Genomic DNA, 24,320 nt, shown 5'->3' on the forward strand with positions numbered 1-24,320 from the left:
TATATATCTTATGTATTAAAATATAAGTCACAACCTTGATTCATATGTGATTTTTTTTTTTAAATGGACTCTCACTAAAAATCAGTTATCATTCATTTATTACTAATAATATGGATTAATAATATATCATTCATAATATAACAACGACTCTAAATAACCGAGATTGGTTAACAAACTCACCTTGATTCATGTGTGATATTTTTATTTGGATTATCATTTAAATTTTTTATTAAATGTATTTCCTTACTACTAATATATAATCTTTTAACTACTTAAATCATAATATAATTTGATATCTTTTAATTTAAAATATAAATAAATATTCAAATTTCTTAACAAATGTGTTGAAAAACATTATAACAATATCTTACTTAGCAAAAATTGTATATAAATATTTTCACTAATTTTGTAATTTTTCTTTTTGTCTTGTGTCCACAAGGGACAAACAACCAAACCAGTTGTAGTGTAACATAAAAGAACAACATAAGCAAAATGACAATTGCCAGTAGGCATTGCACACCCAACAAACGGGCCAAAAGGAAGAAAAGAGTTTGTCAACAACTCGAAGACTTTTAGCTGCTCCGAGATAACATAGCAAGAGGTCCTAGGCCATTCACAGAGCTTCCATTCGGATCCTAGTTTGGAGCCAATATGGGCCACTTATAGCCAGATACGATTGCTGCCACTGACCTTGCAAGGCGCTTTGTGCAATAGCTTGAGCAACAATATTACCTTTATCAGTGATACGCACCACCCGATATGTCTCCAACTTATCTAGGGCCTTACGAAATCTTCTCCATAATGGCTGCAAGCTCCAAGGAACCGATGCCTGAGAGAAGGAATTCCTTAAATATGAATCTGTAGATTCAAGCTGCACTCTTTTCATCTGAATGTCATTGAGAGATTCCGTTGTCCACACCAAACTAATTAAGTTAGCTTCAAAAGGAGAACGAACACCAGCAAAGGACCGGCGACTGTGGAAGAGAGCTTTCCCATCTGAGTCTCTAATGATCCAGGCCGCCCTAACATTTTTTGTTTGTGGGTTCCACACTGAGCTCACATTGCATTTAATATCACCCTGTGGAGGGTTCTCCCAACTTTCTGACATCTTTTCTTCTACTAAGATCGGAGGAGCTTCAGGTGGGATAAAGGAATGAAGCTGCAGCCAAACCGAGGACTCCTCCATGGCTTTATCCAGAACTGTCTCCGCGTCTAAGCTTCTCTGTTCAAAGCAGAATAGGTTGGGGCCTTCCATATCTGCCACAACAGCCATGGAAACGCTAGACGAGTCTTGGGATCCAAGAAATGCTTCTTACTCGTTGCCATAAGATAATGCATATTTACGAACGTCGAGGAGGTAGAGAAACCTGCAGCTTGGGGCAGGGGAACAGGTGCGCGCTCCCAAACTTCTTTAGCCAGCGGGCAATTAAAGAGCATATGACAGATAGTTTCAGGGCCTTGATGACATCTCGGACATCTAGCATCCGTCGGAATACCTCTGTATGCTAGTTGCTGCTTTACCGCCAGAGCTCCAGACAAAATACGCCAAAGGAAATGCCGGAGTTTAGGTGATGCCTTTGTTTTCCATAGGTCTCTCCATAGCTGTTTCTCCAGGGGTGGGAGCGAGGTCTGATGGACAGAGTTGATGGTAGAGATGCTTTCTGCTAACTTGTAGCCACTCTTGTAGTCATACACTCCGTTGCGCGAGAAACCCCATCTCAGCTCATCTCTCTTTGTTATTTGTGCTTTAACTTGGAGAATAAGCGGGATATCATCATCTACAAACAGCTCCTGGAGCTTGCGAGTGTCCCACCTGTTGGATTGTGGAACCAACAAGTCACATACTCTGAGTGTAAGGTCCACATTAGCGTCCTGACGGTATCTCGGCCCTCTAGGAACAATGTCTATAATCCATTTGTCTGACCAGACCTTGGTACTCTCTCCATCACCTACAGCATTAATAAGTCCTTGTGCCAACAGCTCTCTACCATGCATTATACTTCTCCAAGCAAACGATGGACGTGTGCCCATACCACAGCCTAGGAAATCCGATCTCTTGAAATAACGAGACTTGAGTATTCGAGCCACCAAGGAATCTGGGTTACTCCATATTCTCCACGCCTGCTTAGCAAGAAGAGACTGGTTAAACTTCTCCAAATCCTTGAAACCAAGGCCGCCGACCTCTTTATCTGTACATAGTTTCTGCCACGCCACCCACGATATTTTCCTCTTGTTAGTCCCATTACTCCACCAAAACTCAATCATCGCACTTGTCAACTTCGCACAGACCTCCTTAGGCAGTTTAAAACAAGACATAGCGAAGATTGGTAAGGCAAGGCCAACTGACTTGAGAAGGATCTCTTTACCTCCTTGAGATAAGACTTTAGAGAACCAGCCATTGAGACGACCCTGGAGTTTTTCGCGAATAAAACTCAGCAATTTCCTCTTGGATCCACTAAAACATTCCGGAAGACCAAGATACGTGCCTTCTCCTCCCGTTGTTGTAATACCCGTTATGTTCTGTATCGTCCCCTTCAAACTCTCAGGAACCTTAGAGCCAAAGATAATAGATGATTTTTGAAAATTCACCATTTGGCCAGAAGCTTCCCCATATAACCTGATACACCGCATTACTTCCTCCGCTTCTGCTGCAGTAGCATTGCATAACAACAGACTATCGTCTGCAAACAATAAGTGGTGTACTGCAGGGCTGGAGGTCGCCAATTTGATACCATGCAGCTGGCCTGAGACTTCTGAATTGTTTAGTCTACTGACTAATGCTTCAGCACACAGAATAAACAAGAAAGGTGACAGCGGGTCACCTTGCCGGATCCCACGTTCTGGCCTGATAAAACCATGAGAGTTTCCATTCAAGAGCACTGAGAATGTGACAGAGCTAACACAAGCCATTATCCACTTAATCCAGATGTGATCAAACCCCATCTTCTCCATCAAAACCTCCAAAAAATTCCACTCCACTCTGTCATAAGCTTTTGACATGTCAGTTTTAATTGCCATACTCTCTGTAGCAATCTTCTCATTTGTACGCAGGCCGTGGACTAACTCGTGGGCGATGATGATATTATCAGAGATGAGCCGACCAGCTACAAACGCCCCTTGTGTCTCAGAGATGATATCAGGAAGGATCAGTTTCAGGCGATTACACAAGATTTTCGGGATGATCTTGTACTGAACTGAGCATAAGCTTATTGGTCTCATGTCCTTCATCCTTTCCGGTTTTGGTATCTTTGGGGGAAGACTTAGTTGTGTATGATTCCATCCTTCCGGTAAAATAGATGTCTGAAAGAACTGAGTTATTTCCTCCGAGAGACTAGGACCTATGATGTGCCATAACTTCTGATAGAAAATACCCGTGAGCCCATCCTCTCCTGGTGCACTGCTGCCTTTGACACAAAATGCTGCTTCTTTGATCTTATCTGGCGAAACTGGAGCAGTAAGATGCGCGTTCATATCTGCAGTCACTCTACTAGAGAACCCTTGGAATAAAGTTTCCAAATCAAATGGATTGGAACTTGTGAAGAGGTCCCTAAAAAACTCGACTGCTAAGTTGCCTTTTGAGCCCTCAGAGAAGAGTTCCTGGTTATCATCATCCAACAGCATCAGCACTCTGTTCTGTATTCTGCGGCCTCTAACACAATTATGAAAATAGCTAGTGTTCCGATCCCCAGCCTTGAGCCACTCCTCTCTACACTTTTGTCTCCAGAACAACTCCTCTTCTCTTAGAGCTACTGCGAGCTCCTGTTTGAGTCTCTGCATCAACTGGAATGCTGGAAAAGTTTTAACCACTTCTTTTCCTAAAGCCGCTCTCAACCGAACGATCTTGTCCCTGGAGTTTAGGTTGGCCCTCTTCTTCCACTCCATTATCTTCCTGCGACATCTCTTAATACGATCCATCGTACTACAATGATCATTACCATCTCCGTCCCAACTTCTTCGAACAAGATCCTCAAAACCTTCCCTCAATAGCATTCTCTTGTCAAAGAAAAATCGACCTTTACTAGGTTCATCCCTCTCCAATGAGAAACATATACGAATTGGTCTATGATCTGAGGCCCAAAGATCAAGATACTCCATATTAGACCTAGGAAATAAGGAGAATCATTCACTGTTACCAAAGCTTCTGTCAAGGCGACACTGGACCCACACCTTCTCACGCCAACCACCCCAAGACAGACTAATACCCGTATGTTTTACTTCCTTGAGTTTACAGTTTTGGATCATGTCTCTAAAGTCCCAAAACGTAGACTCTTCACGTACTGCTCCACCACTCTTCTCATCATTAGATAACAGCTCGTTGAAATCTCCAGCTAACAACCAAGCTTCATCTCTCAGCAAGCCAATTTGTGTTAATCTATCCCAAACCTCCCGCCTTCTAGCTCTCACCGGATCTACATAGACACAGCTCAAGAAAAAGGAGGTTGATCCGATCGATACCTTCAGATCAATAATCCTTTTATCACTCGACAACACCTCCACCTGATAACTGTCTTTCCATAATAACGCCAAGCCTCCACTCAAACCTTCAGGCTCCACTGTCATTATTTTATCATACCCCAAACTCTTCTTCAAACCATTAATGAATTCAAACTTTTGCTTCGTTTCCATCAAAAACAAAAAATCCGGGAAATATTTGCGACGATACTCCCGAATTTGCTGAACTGTCTCAGTGCTTCCTGCGCCTTGACAGTTCCAACTCATTATGCTCATTGGGGAAGCAGCGGCTTCAATACGGAAGCCACCGTAGGGTCTGAGGTTTTTGGAGTTTTGCAGTCTGCTGGAGTTAAGGGAGCAGAAGATTTTCTTTTCATTGTTGCTGGGTTTGGAGCAACCAAAGAATGAGGCAAGGCATGTGCCACTGTTGGTGTTTGTGCCCGTCCTTCTCTTCCATGAAGGTGGGTGTTTCCTCTGAGATTTGGCTGAGCTTTGGTTTCCAGTGACTCGCCCCTCCGAAGAAGGGCCTAAGTGAAAACCCGCAGAAGCCATAGCTGGAGCTGAAAACACCGGACCATGAAACGCTTATGAGCCCGATTCTGCGTCACTTTCCAACGTCTCATAATGAGTTGTTGAACTTCCAAGGCGCACAGGTGTTGCTTGGTGGCGTTTCTCTGCAGGTTCCAGAAAAGAGTAAACATGACCTTTCCCCTTATCGAGGTCTCGCGTAATCTTCGTGATCATAGCTGAAGAATTTTCTTGACTCTCCACAATGCCCTGTTTCACCCTTTCTATTCTCGCCATCCTCTCCGTCTCATCAGCGTGAGAGATGTATAGCATTGCCATCTTCTGATCTTGCTTTGAGAGCTCCGGGAACATTGGAGGAAAACCTGGAGGGCCCTCCCACTTTTCCAACTTATCACTAGATGTAGCAGCCTGGGACAGTTGATTGCTAAGGCCCCCCACTCGCTTGGGATCCGACTGATGCCCCTTGTTTGCACCTCTTCTAAGCAGTGGGCATCGGATTTTCTCATGTGTCATGCGCTGACAGTGGAAGCATCTCTTATGGACCTTTTCATACTCATACTCAATTGTTACTACTTCACCAGGAATGGTCAGTTTCCGTGATGCTTTCAAAGGATTTTCCACATTGAATTTGATGAAGGCCCTGATATACTCTTTCGTATGGGAGATCTCAGGATCATAAGCGATCTCTTCCACCAATCCCACTTCAGAAGCAAGCTTGAACATCGTCTTTGTCATAAAGAAATTGACAGGGATGTTCCGGATACGAACCCATAACATCATTGACTTTAGAAAGTCCTCATCAGGATGTTCTGTCCATCTCTCCAAAGCCAAGGTCCAATGATTGTAGGACCAAGGTCGATCCTTTAGCACTGTTTGCAAGTCCTCCTCCCTCTGGAAAATGAACTGGAACCGGTCCCTTGACAGCGCAATACCCCGAATTCTCCCCACCACTCTCCACGCAGTGGGCATGTAGTCTATCATCCTAGCCATCGACTGGCACTCGGGATTCAAGAGACGCCCAATCAGACTCATCTCGTTTTCACCAAACACCCTGAAGCTTGGGTCATCACCAAGGTCCAGAGGTTCCTCCTCCTCCAAAGACATCGCACCGATTGCCCTATGCAGTGAATCAGCCATGATCGTACTTACTTCGCCGAAGATTAAGAAAATCGTACGCCGGAGAGGAAGATTGTTTGGGAGCAAATCAACAGTGATTGAGGAGAATTTTCCTTTGATTACGCTAAATTCAGACACAATTTTTAGCGAAATCATTCCAAAAAGGAAAGTTTCGAGAAGACAAAGGAAATTTAGGAAGGAACTTGATTCTATTTGAAATTTAAGGAAACAGTTAACACGGTGAAAAGGCCAATAAGGAAAGCAGAATCTCAAAACATTAAAAGACTACCGTGGCTGGTGGGCCGGTAATTGGGTCCACTCAAGGTGAGGGGGAATAATAAAACTTAAAAAAAGAAACAATTGCCCAAATGGGAGTCACCGGAAATCGCCTCAACCAAGGAAAGAGAGAGATATACCAAGATAGATTTGTAATAATCAATAACTTAGTTCACTTTTAAACTTGAAAGATCTAACACCACAAGTCTGAGCCATGAAGAACTAATTTTGTAATTAGTAATGAAATTAACGTTAATATACATTAATATATATATATATATATATGCAGTTATCTTTTATAAAAAGAAAAAATTATATCAAATTTTACTATTTTATAGTTATATCTATCATTTTAAAATAAAACATTGTATTTAACTAAATATGATAAAATTAATTTAAACTGATAAATTAATATATTTTATTTTCACAAACATTAAAAATTTATGCTAGAAATATAATATGTTGGTAGAACGGGTTAACATTAGTAAATTAGATAATTCATGAATAAAATTAACTTATCTTAAACTTTTATATATATATATATAGTTATTATCTTAAATGAATAAACATAAAAAATATTGATAAAGGAAATCTAGCGCTTTTAATTACGATCATGATCATAATAATTGAATAAAAATAATTTTAAAATATATATAATAAAAAATACCAAATATATGTGATTATTTGAAATAATCAATTAATTTACAGCATGAAAACTATCAAATTGTTATATTTAAAATAATTATATATAAACATTTAAACATATAAGTAACTTTAAAAATATATTCTAATTATGTAAAATATATATAAACATGAAAATTAATACCCGCACGCTACTTCTCCTTCAGCTGAACAGACATGCTTCCTAAGAAGCTCATGAACCACATCTAACTTTGCTCTAACTTCGTCCATCTGCTCCTTTCCTAGAGATGCAACAGACTTCTTCCTCTCATAGTCAGTGTTCTTGGTGCTGCTGCTGTTTGCTAGATATTCTATCAGTCTCATAGCCTCCACCGGATTTCTGGTGTTGAAGTTTCTCTCGCTAGCTGTATCTAAAATTTACGACACAGTAGACTCCGTTTGAAGTCTACTAAAATTAAAATTTTGGAGTAGATTTTACTATAACATAGTTGACCTTTTTGGAAGTCTACTATAATAATTTCATTATTGGTTATTCTTTATTATTTTAATAATTTTAATATATGATTTATTACATTTATTTTTTATTTTTTAATATTTATAATATATGATTTCACTTTTTTATTCTTAAGGAACTTAACTTAGTTTAAATATAATGATTTTTTGTTAAAAAAATTGCAAAATATAGAGTGAAAAGGATGTCTTCAGATAAATAGACTTTATTGTAGGTCTACGAAACCCTAAACCCCAAATCGGAAACCCTAAATGTTTTGCTTGATAATCAAAAAGTCTCAATTATACAAAATATAAACTACTAAACATTAATATGCAGATTTAAGTTAATAAAACAAAAAAAAGAATAAAATCTAAAATCTAACCCTATGAAATCAACCACTAAAAGGCATAACATATTAGAACTTTTTGCTTCTAAACTATGAACATTGTCTAACACATGATAACCAAATTAGTATATATTCTTCAAAATTGTTTAATTATATGAAATTTTAATTTATTTATTCATATTATCTATTATATTGATGATTAGTTAAAAATATCACAATAATGTAGACTTCTAAATTATTAGATTAAATTAGAGTGTAGACTACAAAACAAGTCTATAATGTAGACTTCGTAGGAAGTCTATTAGCTTGATTGGTTTTCCCGCTACTACCCGCAAACGCAGCTTTTGCGATTGGTAGCGGTTGACAGCGTTTCGAAACAATCATACAAACCGCTACAAATCGCTTCAAACCGCTCCGAACCTCTTAAAATCAAAAGCTGGTTCCAGCTAGCGTTTGCGGTTGCGGGCGGTTGCGGGAGGATAAATTTTTTTTTCTTTTTTTTTAAAACCATATAAATACAAAAATAAAAATAAAAATAAATTTTTTAAAATGGAATTATAAAAATACTAAAATATATCTATTATATTTTAATTAATATTATAAATTTTAAAAATAAAAATATTTTCTATAATTTAAAAAATTTAAAACTATAACTTTGAAAATATAATTTACATATTTATTATAATATTATGATTTTGATATTTTTATAATTATATAAAATGTAAATATTGTTAATTTATTATTTAACCGCTGCTGTATTTGGTAGTTAACCAGTCATAAGTATCCCGCAAACGCACCAATTTCTAACCGCAGAACCAGTCGTACAAATCTTTTAAAACCGCTAGAAACCGCAACCACCCGCATCCGCAAACGCCCGCAGCCGCAACCGCAACCGCTGCGTTTGAACCAGTCAGACCCTATATATATGTAGACTTCGTTTATTATGTGTAGACTTCTAAAGGATAGAAACGTAAAATACATTTCTGTTTTTTGTTTGGTCATAAAGATTAAATAGTACTTTCACTATCCTTTAGGTTGGTTTTGCATTTGACTGAAAGTGGGGTACACTTTTAGGTTTGACTTGAATATTTGGGTTGGTTTTAGCAAATGTGCCTTGATTAATTAATGAAACATGTTTTATGAATGTCCGTCCACATACAATTGAAAGTACACAAGTTGACATGCCCCCTTCGCATACAGCTCTTTCACTCCAGCTAATTCCAGAACTTGCAGGAGTTGAAGTTGCATCAAGAAGAAGCTTAAGGCCCACAGAAAAAGTGTTGGGTGGGAGGAGTGACCAAATCACGCGGCGAGAAGTAGGATAAGCGTTAGAGTAAGGGAATCCAGTAGCTGATACAATCTGAGTATTTAGAAATTGTAACTAGTAAGAAGAAGTCGTCACGATTTGAGGAGCTAAGGTTAAAGCCAAGAGAATCAAACCTGTGTGATAAAGCCAATGAGAAACACAAGGAAACCAACAGTTGTAGCTGAAGATGATTTGCTAATGAAAGATGATAGCACGAACGCTAGGCTAATCTAGTAACACAAAGGATAGATAAGTTTTAAGTGATAATCCAGCAAAAATCAATGGAAAATAATTAAAAAATGATGGGGATCTTTAATTTTACCATAGTAAACTGAAAAAGCAAGAAAAGTAAGAAGACAACGACGAAACTGTTTTTCAAAAAAAAATCGAATTGGAACATCATTCCAAAGAGGACTAAGAAGCGTGAGGAGACAAACGTAAGGAGTCCTTCCCATGTGAGCCATGATAACCAATAAGCTGTATCAAAAACTCCCATTATTGTCATTGCCTGACGAAGTTTTAGCTCTTTCTCGGTAACAAGAGAACCGAGCTGGAGAACAAAACCAAACATGGAGAAGGCAAGAAAAAAGATTGGTCCCATTACTTTGAGTGCAGAGATAACTTCAGCTATAATAGCTGGGCGTGCAAATTCTTTAAATCCAAAATCCCAACCAAACTTTGGATCTGAAATAACAAAAGAAGACATGTACGTTTATGAATAAAAAAAAGTCAAAAGAAGACATGTACGTTTATGAATTTCCAACTAAAAAGTAATGAAAAACTAACTGACGAAGACTTTTCAACTTATTAGTACTAGTTATGAGTTTTTCAACTTTCAATATGAGACTTTGTCTCTAAGCTCAAACATTTCAAGATGGTACCTCCCATTAAAGACCTTGCAATCTCACGCTCTGCAGCTATTTGAAGAGGAACAAGGAACTTAAAGGTTGGATCTTCAACACGACCACGTTTTTTCTCCGATGAGGAATTTGTCTGAACTCCATAGCTGATTATTTTAGCATTCCTTTCCACAAAATGCAAAGCTCCTGGGACTTGCAAAGCATGTGACATAAACCATGCATCGACCTCCTCAGGCGCTTTGAACGATTGAACCTGAGAAAAAAAAACAGGCACACACACAAGAGAAACATTTCAGAACCTATATTAAGTTAAAACTAAAAAGAACCAAACAGAATAAGAACCTAACCTTGTTGGTCGGAATTGGTCTCCCCGGATTGTTAGCCATGATTGCAGAGACGATGTCAGTCACACGACGCCTATTGTTACCACTCCATACAAAGTCGTAGCAAGGAAGCTTCACGAAGAACTTATCCTCACAAGGAAGAATAGGCAGCGAAAACAGAAGCATGGGATCCGTGACGTTCTTGTAGGCACTTGAGGATGCTTCGCTCGCCTTCATAGCTTCCTCGATACAGATTATGACAAGGATGAAGAAGAATGATGAGAAGAGCTGAAGACATGTAGATCTCTTGTTCCTCCATGAGAGTAGCAGGTTCTTCTTGAACAACGCCGTGAAATGCTGATACAGAAGCGGTAAGCCTTGTTGCAAATCATTATCAAGATATTTTTTTGTTACTTTTCAAAAAACATAAGGAACGTTTTCTCTTCTGTTAATTCATACCTATTCTATATCTAAAAATACGTAATGAAGATATGTGTCCATGTATTAGTATGTATATAAGTATCTAACCGTCAGTCTCTAATTTAGGTTAGCTTAACCGGTTTTGGTTAGCTAAGAGTCACGTGTATTATCACGTGAGTTGAGAGTTGTATAGCGACGTTATATAAGTCGTTCTATCTCAACTCTAGCTCGAGCTGATTCAGAGTGATAGAGAGAAGAAAACGAGAGAGTAAAGAGACTGACGGTTACGATTGTAATCCGAGCTCAAGATCGAGCTGAGTAGTGGATTGCTGATCGGAGATCAGCCCCAGGAGATATAGCGGCTTTCTCACATTGAGAGAGTGCGGTGAACCTGGGTAACAAACTCTTGTGTACTTTTTTGCTTAGTTACTCAAGTCAATCGAACAAGAATCAAGTAGATCTAGGCGAGAAGAAGCATTAGGTTCCACAAATTGGTATCAGAGCCTGTGTTGAGCTTCGAGGAGATCGCGATTGAAGATTCGAGGTGCTCTTGAAGGTGATCCATGTCGCTACCGATGACTGGATCTAAGATCGAGATCGAACGGTTCGATGGAGATGGTGACTTCTCTCTGTGGAAGAGAAGGATGTACGCTTTTCTCAGCGTATCTGGATAGAAAGACGCTCTAGAAGCTAAGACCTCAAGCTCAGAGGTTAAAGATGAAGTTTCGGATGATGATGATCTTGATGCGAAGAAAGAGAAGCAAGCAGCGCTAGATGCGAGATCGGAGCGTTGCGAAAAAGCGATGAATATGATCTTCCTGAACGTAGGAGATCATGTTCTGAGGAAGATCGAGAGATGTACAACAGCAGCAGATACATGGTCATTACTGGAGACTCTTTACCAACCAAAATCTCTACCTAACAGAGTTCATGCGCAGCTCCAACACTATGGATTCAAGATGCAAGACGGAAATCAATCGATGAAAATGTAGATGATTTCCTCAAGATAGTTGGAGAATTGAGTCATCTAAGTATTGAGGTTCCAGAGGAAGTACAAGCAGTACTGCTGCTCAGCTCGTTGCCGTCGAAGTATGATCAGCTGAAGGAGACCTTGAAATATAGCAGGGATGTGATAAAAGTGGAAGATGTTACCAGCTCTGCTAAGTCAAAGGAGAAGGAACTCAAGGACACTTCAGGGTCTCGGACAAGTTCAGAAGGTCACTTCGTAAGAGGAAGATCAGAGAATAGGAACTGGTCCTCAAGCAAAGGAAAGAAGTACGGAAGATCAAGGTCAAAGTCTGCGGAAGGAAAGAAAATTTGCTGGATCTGTGGCAAGGAAGGTCACTTCAAGAAACAGTGCTACAAGTGGCTTGAGAGGAACAAAGGAAAGCCTCAATCGAGAAACCAGCCTGAGTCATCGTTGGCTAGAGATGATGCTCAAGATCTGGTAGGTTTAATAGCGTGCGAGGTAAACTTGTCTCAGAGTCAGAACGACTTCGAAGAATGGGTACTTGATACTGGATGTTCGTTTCACATGACGGTAAGGAAGGAAGTGTTCATCAATCTGCAGGAGAAAGCATCAGGGAAGGTCAGAATGGCTAATAACAGTCATACTGAAGTCAAGGGCATTGGCTCTGTACGTTTCAGGAATCAGGACGGGACTACCTTTGTACTACACGAGGTGAGATTCATGCCAGGGATCGCACGCAATCTCATATCTCTAGGCACTCTTGAACAGAAAGGCTGTGAATTCAGAGGTTCTGGAGGAGTTGTGAAGATTGTTAAAGGGTGTGTAGTGATTATGAAAGGAGAACGTAAAGGGAATGATACGTTGTACATTCTAAAAGGCAGTGCAGTAAAAGTGGAAGCTTGCTCTGCTACGGCGTCTAATCAAGTGTCTTCCGAGGAAGCTAAGATGGCTGCAACAAGGCTCTGGCATAGCAGACTAGGACATGTAGGCCAGAAAGGGTTAGAAGTGCTGGACAAGGAAGGTTGCATTGACAAGTCAAGTCTCACGAGTCTCGATTTTTGCGAAGACTGTGTAATTGGGAAGGCTCATAAAGTGAGCTTTGGCAAGCAAAGCATGTTACCAAAGAGAAACTTGACTATGTTCACTCTGATCTGTGGGGGTCACCAAACGTACCAGAGAGTCTCAGTAGCTGTCATTACTTCATATCTTTTATTGATGATTGGTCGAGGATATATTTTCTCAGGACAAAAGACGAAGCATTTGAGAAGTTTGTGGAGTGGAAGAAGATGGTTGAAATACAGCCCGAGAGGAAAGTGAAGAAGTTGAGAACAGATAATGGTCTCGAGTATTGCAACTTGAGATTCGACAAGTTTTGTAAAGAAGAAGGAGTAGTAAGACACAGAACATGTACTTATACTCCTCAGCAAAACGGAGTTGCTGAGAGAGTGAACCGAAGCATAATGAACAAGGTTCGCAGTATTCTGAGTGAGAGCGGCTTGGAGCTCAAGTTTTGGGCAGAAGCGGCTTCTACTTCTGTATATGTCATCAACCGGCTTCCATCGTCAGCTATAGATTTTGAGATTCCTGAACAGATGGACTACAGCATTACCAGACTTGTCAGGCTTAAGGAGATTTGGGTGCGTGGTGTATGTGCACACAGACGAAGGGAAGCTGAACCCGAGATCGAAAAGAGGAGTGTTCACTGGTTATCCTGAGGGAGTAAAGGAGTTTAGAGTTTGGTTGTTGGATGATGAACGGTGTGTCATCAGCAGGAACGCCATATTTCGAGAAGACTTGATGTACAAAGACATCAACAAGATAGAATCCTCAGGTACTTCTATCCTTGTTCCATATGATTTAACTAATAAAAGTTCGAGTCTTGATCTTGCAGGTGATCAAGAACAACAGGTTAATACTCAAGAAGAAGTTTCAAGCTCAACTGGTGGAGGTAAAGCTGCGCTTCAGACTGAAGCAACTGAGACGTCTAGTCAACAAGATGTGAGCAGTTACCAGTTGGTTAGAGACAGGGAGAAGAGGCAGATACGACAACCTTCAAAGTTTAAAGACTATCAGACGTATGAAGGAGATGAGGTGATTGCCGGGTTCGCATATTTGATAATGGAGGATGCTGGAAGACCTGAGCCCAGCAGTCATCAGGAAGCGTTAGAGGATCCTGACAGTGAGTTGTGGACAGGAGCAGAACAAGAAGAGATGACTTCTTTGAAGAAAAATGCAACATGGATTCTAGTTGACAGAGTTAAAGGTCAGAAGACGATAGGTTGCAAGTGGGTCTACAAACGAAAGGCAGGCATTGCAGGCGTTGAGGATCCTAGGTTCAAAGCTCGTTTGGTGGCGAAGGGATATGCACAGATAGAAGGGGTAGACTTTCAAGAAATATTCTCACCTGTGGCTAAGCATGTGTCAATCAGGTTCTTGTTGTCTATGGTGGTTCATTTTGATATGGAGCTTCAACAAATGGACGTGAAGACTGCGTTTTTACACGGCTATCTTGACGAAGACATCTATATGGAACAGCCTGAAGGGTATGAGGATAAGGATTATCCAGAGAAGGTGTGTCTTTTAAAGAGGTCTCTTTACGGATTGAGACAATCTCCTCGTCAGTGGAATACGAGGTTTGACGAGTTCATTGTGTCACAAGGTTTTGTGAGGAGTGAGTATGACATCTGCGTGTACTATAAGGAATATGAGGAAGACAGTTATGTTTATTTGCTGTTATATGTGGACGACATTCTTTTGGCGTCTAAGAGTAAGGTTCAAGTGGCTGAGCTGAAGAAGATACTCAGCTCGGAGTTTGAGATGAAGGATCTAGGGGATGCTAAGAAGATATTAGGCATGGAGATTACGCGTGATAGAGAGAGAGGCACTTTAACCGTGTCTCAGGAGGATTATGCTTGGAAGGTGTTGGGGAATTTCAGCATGGAGAAATCTAAAAGTGTGTCAACACCACTAGGAGCACATTTTCGTTTAAGCTCAGCGACTGAGAAGGAATTGAAGGATCAGGAGTTTCACATGAGAGATGTTCCTTATCAGAGTGCTGTGGGCTCATTAATGTACTCGATGGTGGGAACAAGACCTGATCTGGCTTATGCTATTGGGATGGTTTGTAGATTCATGAGTAGTCCCATAAAGATCCATTGGCAAGCAGTTAAATGGATCCTCAGGTATCTGAGAGGTTCTACTAAAGTGAAGCTAGCGTACACGAACGAAGGAAAGTTCGTAGTCAAGGGCTACTGTGATGCGGACTATGGAGCAGACCTGGATAAGCGGAGATCTGTTACTGGGATGGTATTTAAAGTTGGTGGAAATGTTGTGAGTTGGAGATCGAGTCTTCAAAAATCTATTGCGTTATCAACTACAGAAGCAGAGTGGATAGCATTAGGAGAAGCTTCAAGGGAAGCCATGTGGCTAAGAGGATTCATCAATGAGTTGGGGTTTGAACAAGACTTGGTGAAAGGCTTTTGTGATTCTCAAAGTGCAATAGCACTTTCTAGGAATCCGGTTCATCGTGAGAAAACAAAACATGTAGATGTGAAGTACAATTTTGTTCGTGAGCTTGTCAGTGAGAAGATCATCGACGTTGTGAAGATAGCAACACAGTATAATCCTGCTGATATCTACACTAAAGTTCTACCAGTCGGGAAAATGCGGGAAGCCTTGACGTTTCTCAGAATCACAGAAACCTAAGCAGCGTTGGTTTAAGTTATAAGGCCTGGTGGGTTTATCAGGGAGATAAGAAGTTGAGCGAGCTTGCTCAGGAGGAGTTAACAAGAAGAGTTAACAGAAGAAGAAGATCTGAAGTTTCTTGGTTTCAGGAGGAGTTGATTTCAAGAGTCAACAAGTGAAGTCAGTGCATACATGATACTTGGACAAGGAGGAGATTTGAAGATATGTTTCCATGTATTAGTATGTATATAAGTATCTAACCGTCAGTCTCTCATTTAGGTTTAGCTTAACCGGTTTTGGTTAGCTAAGAGTCACGTGTATTATCACGTGAGTTGAGAGTGGTATAGCGACGTTATATAAGTCGTTCTATCTCAACTCTAGCTCGAGCTGATTCAGAGTGATAGAGAGAAGAAAGAGAGAGAGTAAAGAGACTGACGGTTACGATTGTAATCCGAGCTCAAGATCGAGCTGAGTAGTGGATTGCTGATCAGAGATCAGCCCCAGGAGATATAGCGGCTTTCCCACATTAAGAGAGTGCGGTGAACCTGGGTAACAAAATCTTGTGTACTTTCTTGCTTAGTTACTCAAGTCAATCGAACAAGAATCAAGTAGATCTAGGCGAGAAGAAGCATTAGGTTCCACACGTAAGGTAACATTTTTTTTAAAAAAAAAGGTTTGCGGACATGCGATCTTTTCTTTCTAATTTTTAAGGTTCACGTATGATTTTTTTTTCCAACTATGTGTACTTCACATATGATCTATTTTTGGGCAGTTCTATTTGTTTCTTTTCCTTTATATTAGATTATATATTGTGATCTTTCATCTTCAATTTTTAAGAGTTTTACTGTTCTCCCACGTTTTTTCTTTCTTCATTGATGGCTGTGTTAAAAGTTAAACTTGATTTGGATCACATTTTGGGCTAACAGTTCACTAATCATGCTTAGCCCAAACTTAACTCAATATCTAGAATTATCCTCCACCTCCTTAGAATAAAAATCTAGATATTCTTATAGAATTATCTAGATAATTAGGATAAAAAATCTTAGATATTATGCTAGAATTCTCTAGATTTAGGATTAAAATATGTAAGATATTTTATAATTTGGAGGCTATAAATACTTCCACTTCCCTTCATTTTGTATCATCAAGAAGTATCCAAGTTTGTAAGAAACTTTCAAGTAATAAGAAATCTTCTTAAGTTATAAAAAGCTTTCTTCTTCACACAAAACACTTTCTCTTCAAACACTTAAAAACTTTCTCCATCTCTACAAAGTTTTTCATTCCAACAAAGTGGTATCAGAGCTACAAGTTCCTTTTGAAGATGGCAAATAGTGGTGTTCCCTTCCAAGTTCCATTGCTCACAAAGAGCAACTATGACAATTGAAGTCTTAGGATATCTTAGGAGCACATGATGTGTGAGAGATAGTTGAGAAAGGCTTCAGTGAACCGGAGAATGATGCTGGTCTATCTCAAACTCAAAAGGATGGTTTGAGAGATTCAAGGAAGAAAGACAAGAAGACTCTCTGTCTAATCTATCAAGGATTAGATGAAGATACATTTGAGAAGGTTGCTGGAGCAAAGACGTCTAAAGAAGCATGGGAGAAGCTTCGGACATCTTACAAGGGAGCGGAACAAGTTAAGATGGTACAACTTCAAACTCTAAGAGGAGAATTTGAAGCATTACAAATGAAGGAAGGAGAACTCATCTCAGATTACTTCTCAAGAGTCTTGACGGTTACTAATAACCTAAAAAGAAATGGTGAGAAGTTAGATGAGGTGAGAATCATGGAGAAAATTCTTAGATCATTGGATTCAAAATTTGAGCACATTGTTACGGTGGTTGAAGAGAAAAAGACTTGGAGACTATGACGATGGAGCAACTTCTTGGATCACTACAAGCTTATGAAGAAAAGAAGAAGAAGAAAGAAGATATTGTGGAGCAAGTTCTCAAGATGAGAATTGATTACAGGGAAGAAAGTGGCCAAAGCAATCCAAGATGTGGTGGCGGTCATTTCCGAGGACGAGGTCGTGGTGTAAATGGACGAGGTTGGAGACCATATGAAGAAAACTTCAACCAAAGAGGAGAGAACTCATCAAGAGGTCGTGGAAGAGGAAATCCAAAATCAAGGTATGATAAATCAAGCATCAAATGCTATAGTTGCGGGAAGTTTGGACATTATGCTTCTGAAGGCAAAACTCCAAACAACAATAGAGTTGAAGAGAAATTCAACTATGTTGAAGAAAGGAAAAAAGAAGAAGATATGCTATTGATGGCTTACAAGAAGGATGAACCAAATGAGGTTCACAAGTGGTACCTTGATAGTGGTGCAAGCAACCACATGTGTGGGAATAAAAGCATTTTCGTGGAGCTCGATGAATCGGTGAAAACCAATGTGGCTTTGGGAGATGAATCGAAGATGGAGGTGACAGGTAAAGGAAATATTCTCATCCGCTTAAAGAATGGAGATCATCAATTCATTTCCAACGTTTACTACATTCCAAGCATGAAGACCAACATCTTGAGCCTAGGACAACCCTTAGAGAAAGGTTATGACATTCGACTAAAAAAGTAATAGCCTTTCTTTAAGAGATAAATAAAATAATCTTATTACAAAGGTGCCGATGTCAAACAATAGAATGTTTGTCCTAAACATTCAAAATGACATTGCACGATGTCTCAAGATATGCTACAAGGAGGAATCTTGGCTTTGGCATCTTCGATTTGGGCATCTCAACCTTGGATGCTTAGAGCTACTTTCCAAGAAAGAAATGGTGAAAGGATTACCTTGCATCAATCATCCAATCAATTGTGTGAAAGTTGCTTACTTGGAAAGCAATTCAAGATGAGTTTTCCAAAGGAGTCGGAGACAAGAGCAAGAAAGCCACTAGAACTCATACATATAGATGTATGTGGTCCGATCAAACCAAGTTCACTTGGTAAGAGTAACTACTTCCTTCTCTTTATTGATGACTTTTCAAGAAAAACATGGGTTTATTTTTTGAAACAAAAATCAGAAGTGTTTGAAAATTTCAAAAAGTTCAAAGCCCATGTTGAGAAGGAAAATGGTCTTAAGATCAAGTCCATGAGATCGGATCAAGGAGGAGAATTTATGTCCAAGGAGTTTCTGAAATTTTTTTGAAGATAATGGCATTCGAAGACAGTTAACGGTGCCAAGAAACCCTCAAGAAAATGGAGTAGCGGAAAGAAAGAATAGGACAATACTTGAGATGGCAAGAAGCATGCTCAAGAGTAAGAAGCTACCAAAGAAGTTGTGGGCAGAAGCAGTTGCTTGTGCGGTTTTTTTATCAAACCGTTCTCCAACAAAAAGTGTTTTAGGAAAGACACCACAAGAAGCTTGGAGCGGAAGGAAGCCCGGTGTGTCGCACTTAAAAGTTTTTGGAAGCATTGCTCATGCTCATGTTCCAGACGAGAAGCGGAGCAAACTAGATGATAAAAGTGAGAAGTACATCTTCATTGGGTATGACGCTAACTCCAAAGACTACAAGCTTTACAATCCTGAAACAAAGAAGACAATCATTAGTCAGAATGGCATCTTTGATGAAGAAGGATAATGGGAGTGGAGATCAAATAATGAAGACTACAACTTCTTTCCATCCTTTGAAGAAGAGAATGTGGAGCAACCGAGAGAAGAGCCAGCTACACCACCAACTTCACCAACAACAAGTTCTCAAGGAGATGAAAGCTCAAGTGAAAGGACTCCACGTTTTAGAAGTCTACACGACATCTACGAGGTAACCGAAAATCAAGACAATCTTACTCTATTTTGTCTATTTGCGGATTGCGAGCCTATGAACTTTGAAAAAGCCCAAGAAAATAAGTCATGGAGAAGTGCAATGGATGAGGAAATCAAGTCGATTCAAAAGAATGATACATGGAAGTTAGCTTCACTTCCAAATGGACACAAGGCAATTGGTGTAAAGTGGGTGTACAAGGCAAAGAAGAACTCTAAAAGAGAAGTTGAAAGGTACAAGGCAAGATTGGTGGAAAAAGGCTATAGTCAAAGAGCCGGGATCGACTATGATGAAGTATTTGCTCCAGTTGCTCGCTTTGAAACGATTAGACTAATCATTTCATTGGCGGCCCAAAAGAGTTGGAGGATACATCAAATGGATGTAAAATATGTCTTCTTAAATGGAGACCTTGAAGAAGAAGTCTACATTGAGCAACCAGAAGGCTACGTAGTCAAAGGAGAAGAAGACAAAGTCTTAAGTCTGAAGAAGGCGCTTTATGGATTAAAGCAAACACCAAGAGCATGGAACACTCGGATTGATAAGTACTTCAAGGAGAATGGCTTGATCAAGTGTCTATATGAGCATGCACTTTATATCAAAACTCAAAACAATGATATATTGATTGCATGCTTATATGTTGATGACTTGATATTCACTGGCAACAAGCTGATTATGTTTGAAGATTTCAAGATGGAGATGACAAAGGAGTTCGAGATGACCGACATTGGACTAATGTCATACTACCTTGGCATTGAAGTAAAGCAAGAAGAAAATTGAATCTTCATTACTCAAGAAGGCTATGCAAAAGAGGTACTTAAGAAGTTCAAGATGGATGACTCAAATCCAGTTTGCACGCCAATGGAATGTGGAGTCAAGTTGTCAAAGGAAGAAGAAGGAGAGAGTGTGGATCCAACACTCTTTAAGCGTTTGGTTGGAAGCTTACGATATCTAACGTGCACAAGGCCCGACATCCTACACGCAGTTGGAGTTGTGAGTCGATACATGGAGCATCCAACAACAACTCATTTCAAGGCAGCCAAGAGGATCCTACGCTATATCAACGGTACAATCAACTTTGGCTTGTATTACTCTATTTCTGACGATTACAAGCTTGTTGGATATAGCGATAGCGATTGGGGTGGAGACGTAGATGACCGGAAAAGTACAAGTGGCTTTGTGTTTTTCATTGGAGAAACCGCTTTCACATGGATGTTAAAGAAGCAACCAATAGTCACCCTTTCTACTTGTGAAGCGGAGTATGTGGCAGCTACTTCATGTGTTTGCCATGCTATTTGGCTACGATACTTGCTAAAGGAGTTGAACCTACCACAAGAGGAGCCAACGAAGATCTTTGTGGATAAAAAGTCGGCAATAGCATTGGCAAAAAATCCAGTTTTCCATGATCGAAGTAAGCACATCGACACTCGTTATCACTACATTCGAGAATGTGTTACTAAGATGGATGTGGAATTGGAGTATGTGAAGACAAATGATCAAGCAGATGATATCTTCACCAAGTCACTCAAGCGAGAAGACTTCATCAAGATGAGGAGCTTACTAGGAGTAACCAAATCACGTTTAAGAGGGGGTGTTGAAAGTTAAACTTGATTTGGATCACATTTTGGGCTAACAATTCACTAATCATGCTTAGCCCAAACTTAGCCAATATCTAGAATTATCCTCCACCCCCTTAGAATAAAAATCTAGATATTCTCATAGAATTATCTAGATAATTAGGATAAAAAATCTTAGATATTATGCTAGAATTCTCTAGATTTAGGATTAAAATATGTAAGATATTTTGTAATTTGGAGGCTATAAATACCTCCACTTCCCTTCATTTTGTATCATCAAGAAGTATCCAAGTTTGTAAGAAACTTTCAAGTAATAAGAAATCTTCTTAAGTTATAAAAAGCTTTCTTTTTCACACAAAACACTTTCTCTTCAAACACTTAAACACTTTCTCCATCTCTACAAAGTTTTTCATTCCAACAGGCTGATCCTAGTCTGGCAAGTTTTGGGACGCAGGCAAATGCGTTACTCAGGAAAAACTTAACGTACCAGGTCGGTTTCTCTGATAATTATTAGGCCGGTCTTGAAATTTTAAAGGTTTATAGGAAAGTAGTATGAATTCTTCTTTTTTTTTTTACAAATTTGGAAACGTATATTTATATAATTTAATTTTAAAATTTGAGATGTAAACCAATGTTTCACTTCCATATATCCAGGACAACCCTGGTTATTATATATAATTGTGGTGTAAGATTATTTTGTTTTATTAAATTCATGGAAATCTAAATGCAGAGGAAACACATATGGACAAATGTAAGGCTCATCTTAGTTCCACTCTTCCTCTGCTTAATTATCCAAGCGATTCAACACGTGCTCGATGCGCTGATGAAGGGAGTCTCTGATATGACTGGTGATTGTAAGAGTAACGCTGAATTATTTGGCGGTATTTGTCCCATCCCAAACCCTCCAATGTTGCCTGCCATGTTGCAGATTCCACAACATGAACTCCGTTCTGTTAAAATCGATTTTCTTCCCTACAAAGACCTTCCTGACAAGTCATGTAGAGGAACAATGGGAGGATCTTGTCCTGTAACTATACTTATGACTGGTGACAAACAGCCCCTTGGTAAAGGTATATGCTTCTCTTCCTTGTTTGATACGTAACTCTTTCATTTATCCTTGGTGCATGTGAAACTTACCCAAGCGTGTTCTCTTTTAGCTATATCCGCGAATATATTTGCTACATCTTTTGCGGTTAATTCCTCCGACCTCTTGCCTACTTTAGCTAATAATATCTTGGTATGTCTTTCTTTTAAAGGCTATATATATATATATATATATAGATGTCTGAATTTGAGTGCTAGAGTCTACATTCATTCCATCTCCTTTTTTTTATTTTAGGGTTCACCAATAGCAGCAGATAAAGACAATTACGCAGATCCAGGTCTTGCCCCAGGTCTCCCTATCTACAGTATCCAACCTCTGTGCAGTGCAAACTCTACATGGCCACTCTCTCTCGAAAAAATTCAGACAGGTGTGACTTTTTCTTTTACTTCTTTCTTGTGATGTTCGAATGAAAAGTTTGACTTGAAAGATGATAAACTGATCTGAAGTGATTTGTGTCTAAATATCTCAGAGGTGAAGTGTGTTCAAGGGTTGTGTCTCTGGAGAAATAACTCTGCATATTTCAATAATGAGCTTTTCAAGGGTAGTTATAGGGGAAACCCTGCTGGGATTACAAATGAGATCGCTGCAGGTTTTAAAATTCTCTTCCATTTACTTATTACATTTATATATTATCTTCATAGCGTATGCTTAGGATCCACCTCATTGTTTCTTTGCATTAGCATATGATCTCATGAGTACGGATAAGAAAAACTTCAATGTGACCATCTGGTATAACTCTACCTACAAGGACGAGTTTTCAACTGGGCCTGTTAAGCTGGTCCGAGTTCCCTGATCTGTCAATCTGGTACCATGTTGAACTTTCAAGAGTCAAGTCATGCATCCACTTACAATCATGTTTCTCTCATTGTAACATATGCCTCTGCAGATATCAAATGCTTATCTGAAGTTTCTGAAAGGCCCTGGGCTAAGGATTATTTGACTTTGTCAAAGAAGTTCCTAAACACGCAACTAGATTGAATACTGACATTGCGTCTTTGCTTGGCCCACTTTTCTTCACTTGGGTTATTCTTGTTTTGTTCCCCGTAAGTTCTCTCTTACAAATCACTTGGATGTTTTTTTTTTTAATTTATCCCATTGTATGTGAAATGACAAGCTATAAATCATGCAGGTGATCTTGACATCATTGGTGTATGAGAAACAAGAACGTCTAAGGATTATGATGAAAATGCACGGCCTAGGCGATGGTCCATATTGGTTGATTATATGCCTATTTTCTAACCATATCCGTGTTGTACGTTGCTTCTTTGGTGATATTTGGGTCAGTGATAGGACTCAAGCACTTTTGGCTCAATTCATATACCATCCAGTCCGTTTTCTATTTTATCTACTTAAATCTTCAAATAGCCATTGGCTTTCTAGTTTCTTCAATATTCTCAAAGGTTAAGACTGTACAGGTGATATACCTTGGATTTGACCCATTTTTATCCATGGTATATAGGTATTTTACTATATATATATCTATGTTTTCTATTCTTCTAGGTATGTTTTCAGGTTCAGGTGCATTTCGTAGTAAAGCTATGACTTTGGAGCATTTTGGAGCTTAAAAGACATTTTACCCGAGCTGACCACGTAGAGGTCGACGAGAGGAAGAATAATCGATCGATGCGCATCAGTGCTGAGATCGATATCAGGAAATGCCTCGACAGATGAAGATTAATATCGATCGATGTACACAAGTACCATCGATCGATGTCGAGACACCAGACGCGACATTTTGGATTCAGCAGACTTAAAAACCAAGGCCAAGACAAATTACCAAAATGCCCTGACGAGTTTTTAACCTAGTAGAATATATACTGCCTAAGTGTTTTGACGGCAGAAGAACAGAGTTTTTTCTAGACATAGTTTTGTTACAAGTTTCATTTGGGAGAGAAGATCACTTGTGATTGGAACTCCTTGTTTCTATTTCTTTTCATCTATTCTATGAGTTTCTATTTCTCTATTGATATGAATTGCTTTGCTATGTCTGAGTAGTTCAACTGTTAGATCCAGGGTTCAGATAGGTTTGTGGGATTAGCCCCAAACTATAGATTTGCCTTGTTGTGATATTCATGATAGATTTGTATTCATTGCTCGTTTTAGCCTTGCTAACTAGAACTTGATCATAGGATTGCATATTCAAGCACCCTTGTTATCCCATCCTGACATCAATCTATCATAATAGGATTGCTAGAGAGGGCTAACCGCCAATTTAGAATCTTAGTAGGGCATTTCATACTCGCGCATAGGCCTGGCTAGAACCCGTCGATCGATGTCCTCAACTGACAATCGATCGACGTTGGCAAAGGTGTATCGGTCGACGTCTTAATAGACTATTGATCGACACTCTCTCGTTGTCTGCATACTAACCGGTGAGACACGAGATCTAGTCTGTTAACCAGTGGTACATGCGACAGCTGATCACTGAGCTAAGCGAATGAACTCTAATATATCATGCATGCAACAGTTAGG

General features: G+C 39.4%; 4 protein-coding genes across 8 annotated transcripts; 2 read left to right on the plus strand and 2 right to left on the minus strand.

Annotated features, from left to right (window-relative positions):
• Positions 1-5,037: 5,037 nt before the first annotated feature.
• On the minus strand, positions 5,038-6,117 carry LOC103847669 (uncharacterized protein At4g02000-like). The gene has a single exon (XM_009124752.1). The coding sequence runs from the start codon at positions 6,115-6,117 to the stop codon at positions 5,038-5,040; it is 1,080 nt and encodes a 359-aa protein (XP_009123000.1).
• Positions 6,118-8,839: 2,722 nt separating this feature from the next.
• LOC103847634 (ABC transporter A family member 11) lies at positions 8,840-10,640 on the minus strand. 2 transcript variants are annotated; one of them, XM_033289052.1, is made up of 5 exons: positions 10,367-10,640; positions 10,041-10,272; positions 9,482-9,843; positions 9,294-9,389; positions 8,840-9,213 (listed from the first exon to the last, which is right to left on the minus strand). In XM_033289052.1, exons 1-5 carry the CDS (start codon positions 10,577-10,579, stop codon positions 8,884-8,886), a joined length of 1,233 nt encoding a protein of 410 aa, XP_033144943.1. In that variant the 5' UTR covers positions 10,580-10,640; the 3' UTR covers positions 8,840-8,883. The 2 variants fall into 2 exon arrangements, with proteins under 2 accessions (XP_033144943.1, XP_018511308.2); XM_018655792.2 differs by lacking the exon at positions 9,294-9,389 and having other exon boundaries at positions 9,764-9,843.
• On the plus strand, positions 8,947-23,899 carry LOC103847666 (ABC transporter A family member 12). 4 transcript variants are annotated; one of them, XM_033289061.1, is made up of 8 exons: positions 10,598-10,713; positions 21,176-21,233; positions 21,474-21,813; positions 21,901-21,980; positions 22,083-22,215; positions 22,318-22,437; positions 22,529-22,653; positions 22,735-23,899. In XM_033289061.1, exons 1-7 carry the CDS (start codon positions 10,697-10,699, stop codon positions 22,639-22,641), a joined length of 861 nt encoding a protein of 286 aa, XP_033144952.1. In that variant the 5' UTR covers positions 10,598-10,696; the 3' UTR covers positions 22,642-22,653; positions 22,735-23,899. The 4 variants fall into 4 exon arrangements, with proteins under 4 accessions (XP_009122998.2, XP_033144952.1, XP_033144950.1 ...); XM_033289059.1 differs by having other exon boundaries at positions 22,529-23,899; XM_033289064.1 differs by lacking the exon at positions 10,598-10,713 and adding an exon at positions 16,080-16,294 and having other exon boundaries at positions 21,165-21,233; positions 22,529-23,899.
• On the plus strand, positions 17,242-19,071 carry LOC103847668. Its single transcript, XM_009124751.3, has one exon. It carries the CDS (start codon positions 17,282-17,284, stop codon positions 17,987-17,989), a length of 708 nt encoding a protein of 235 aa, XP_009122999.2. The 5' UTR covers positions 17,242-17,281; the 3' UTR covers positions 17,990-19,071.
• Positions 23,900-24,320: the final 421 nt, after the last annotated feature.

This window comes from Brassica rapa, chromosome A01 (assembly GCF_000309985.2).
Source record: "Brassica rapa cultivar Chiifu-401-42 chromosome A01, CAAS_Brap_v3.01, whole genome shotgun sequence".
Lineage (NCBI taxonomy): Eukaryota > Viridiplantae > Streptophyta > Magnoliopsida > Brassicales > Brassicaceae > Brassica > Brassica rapa.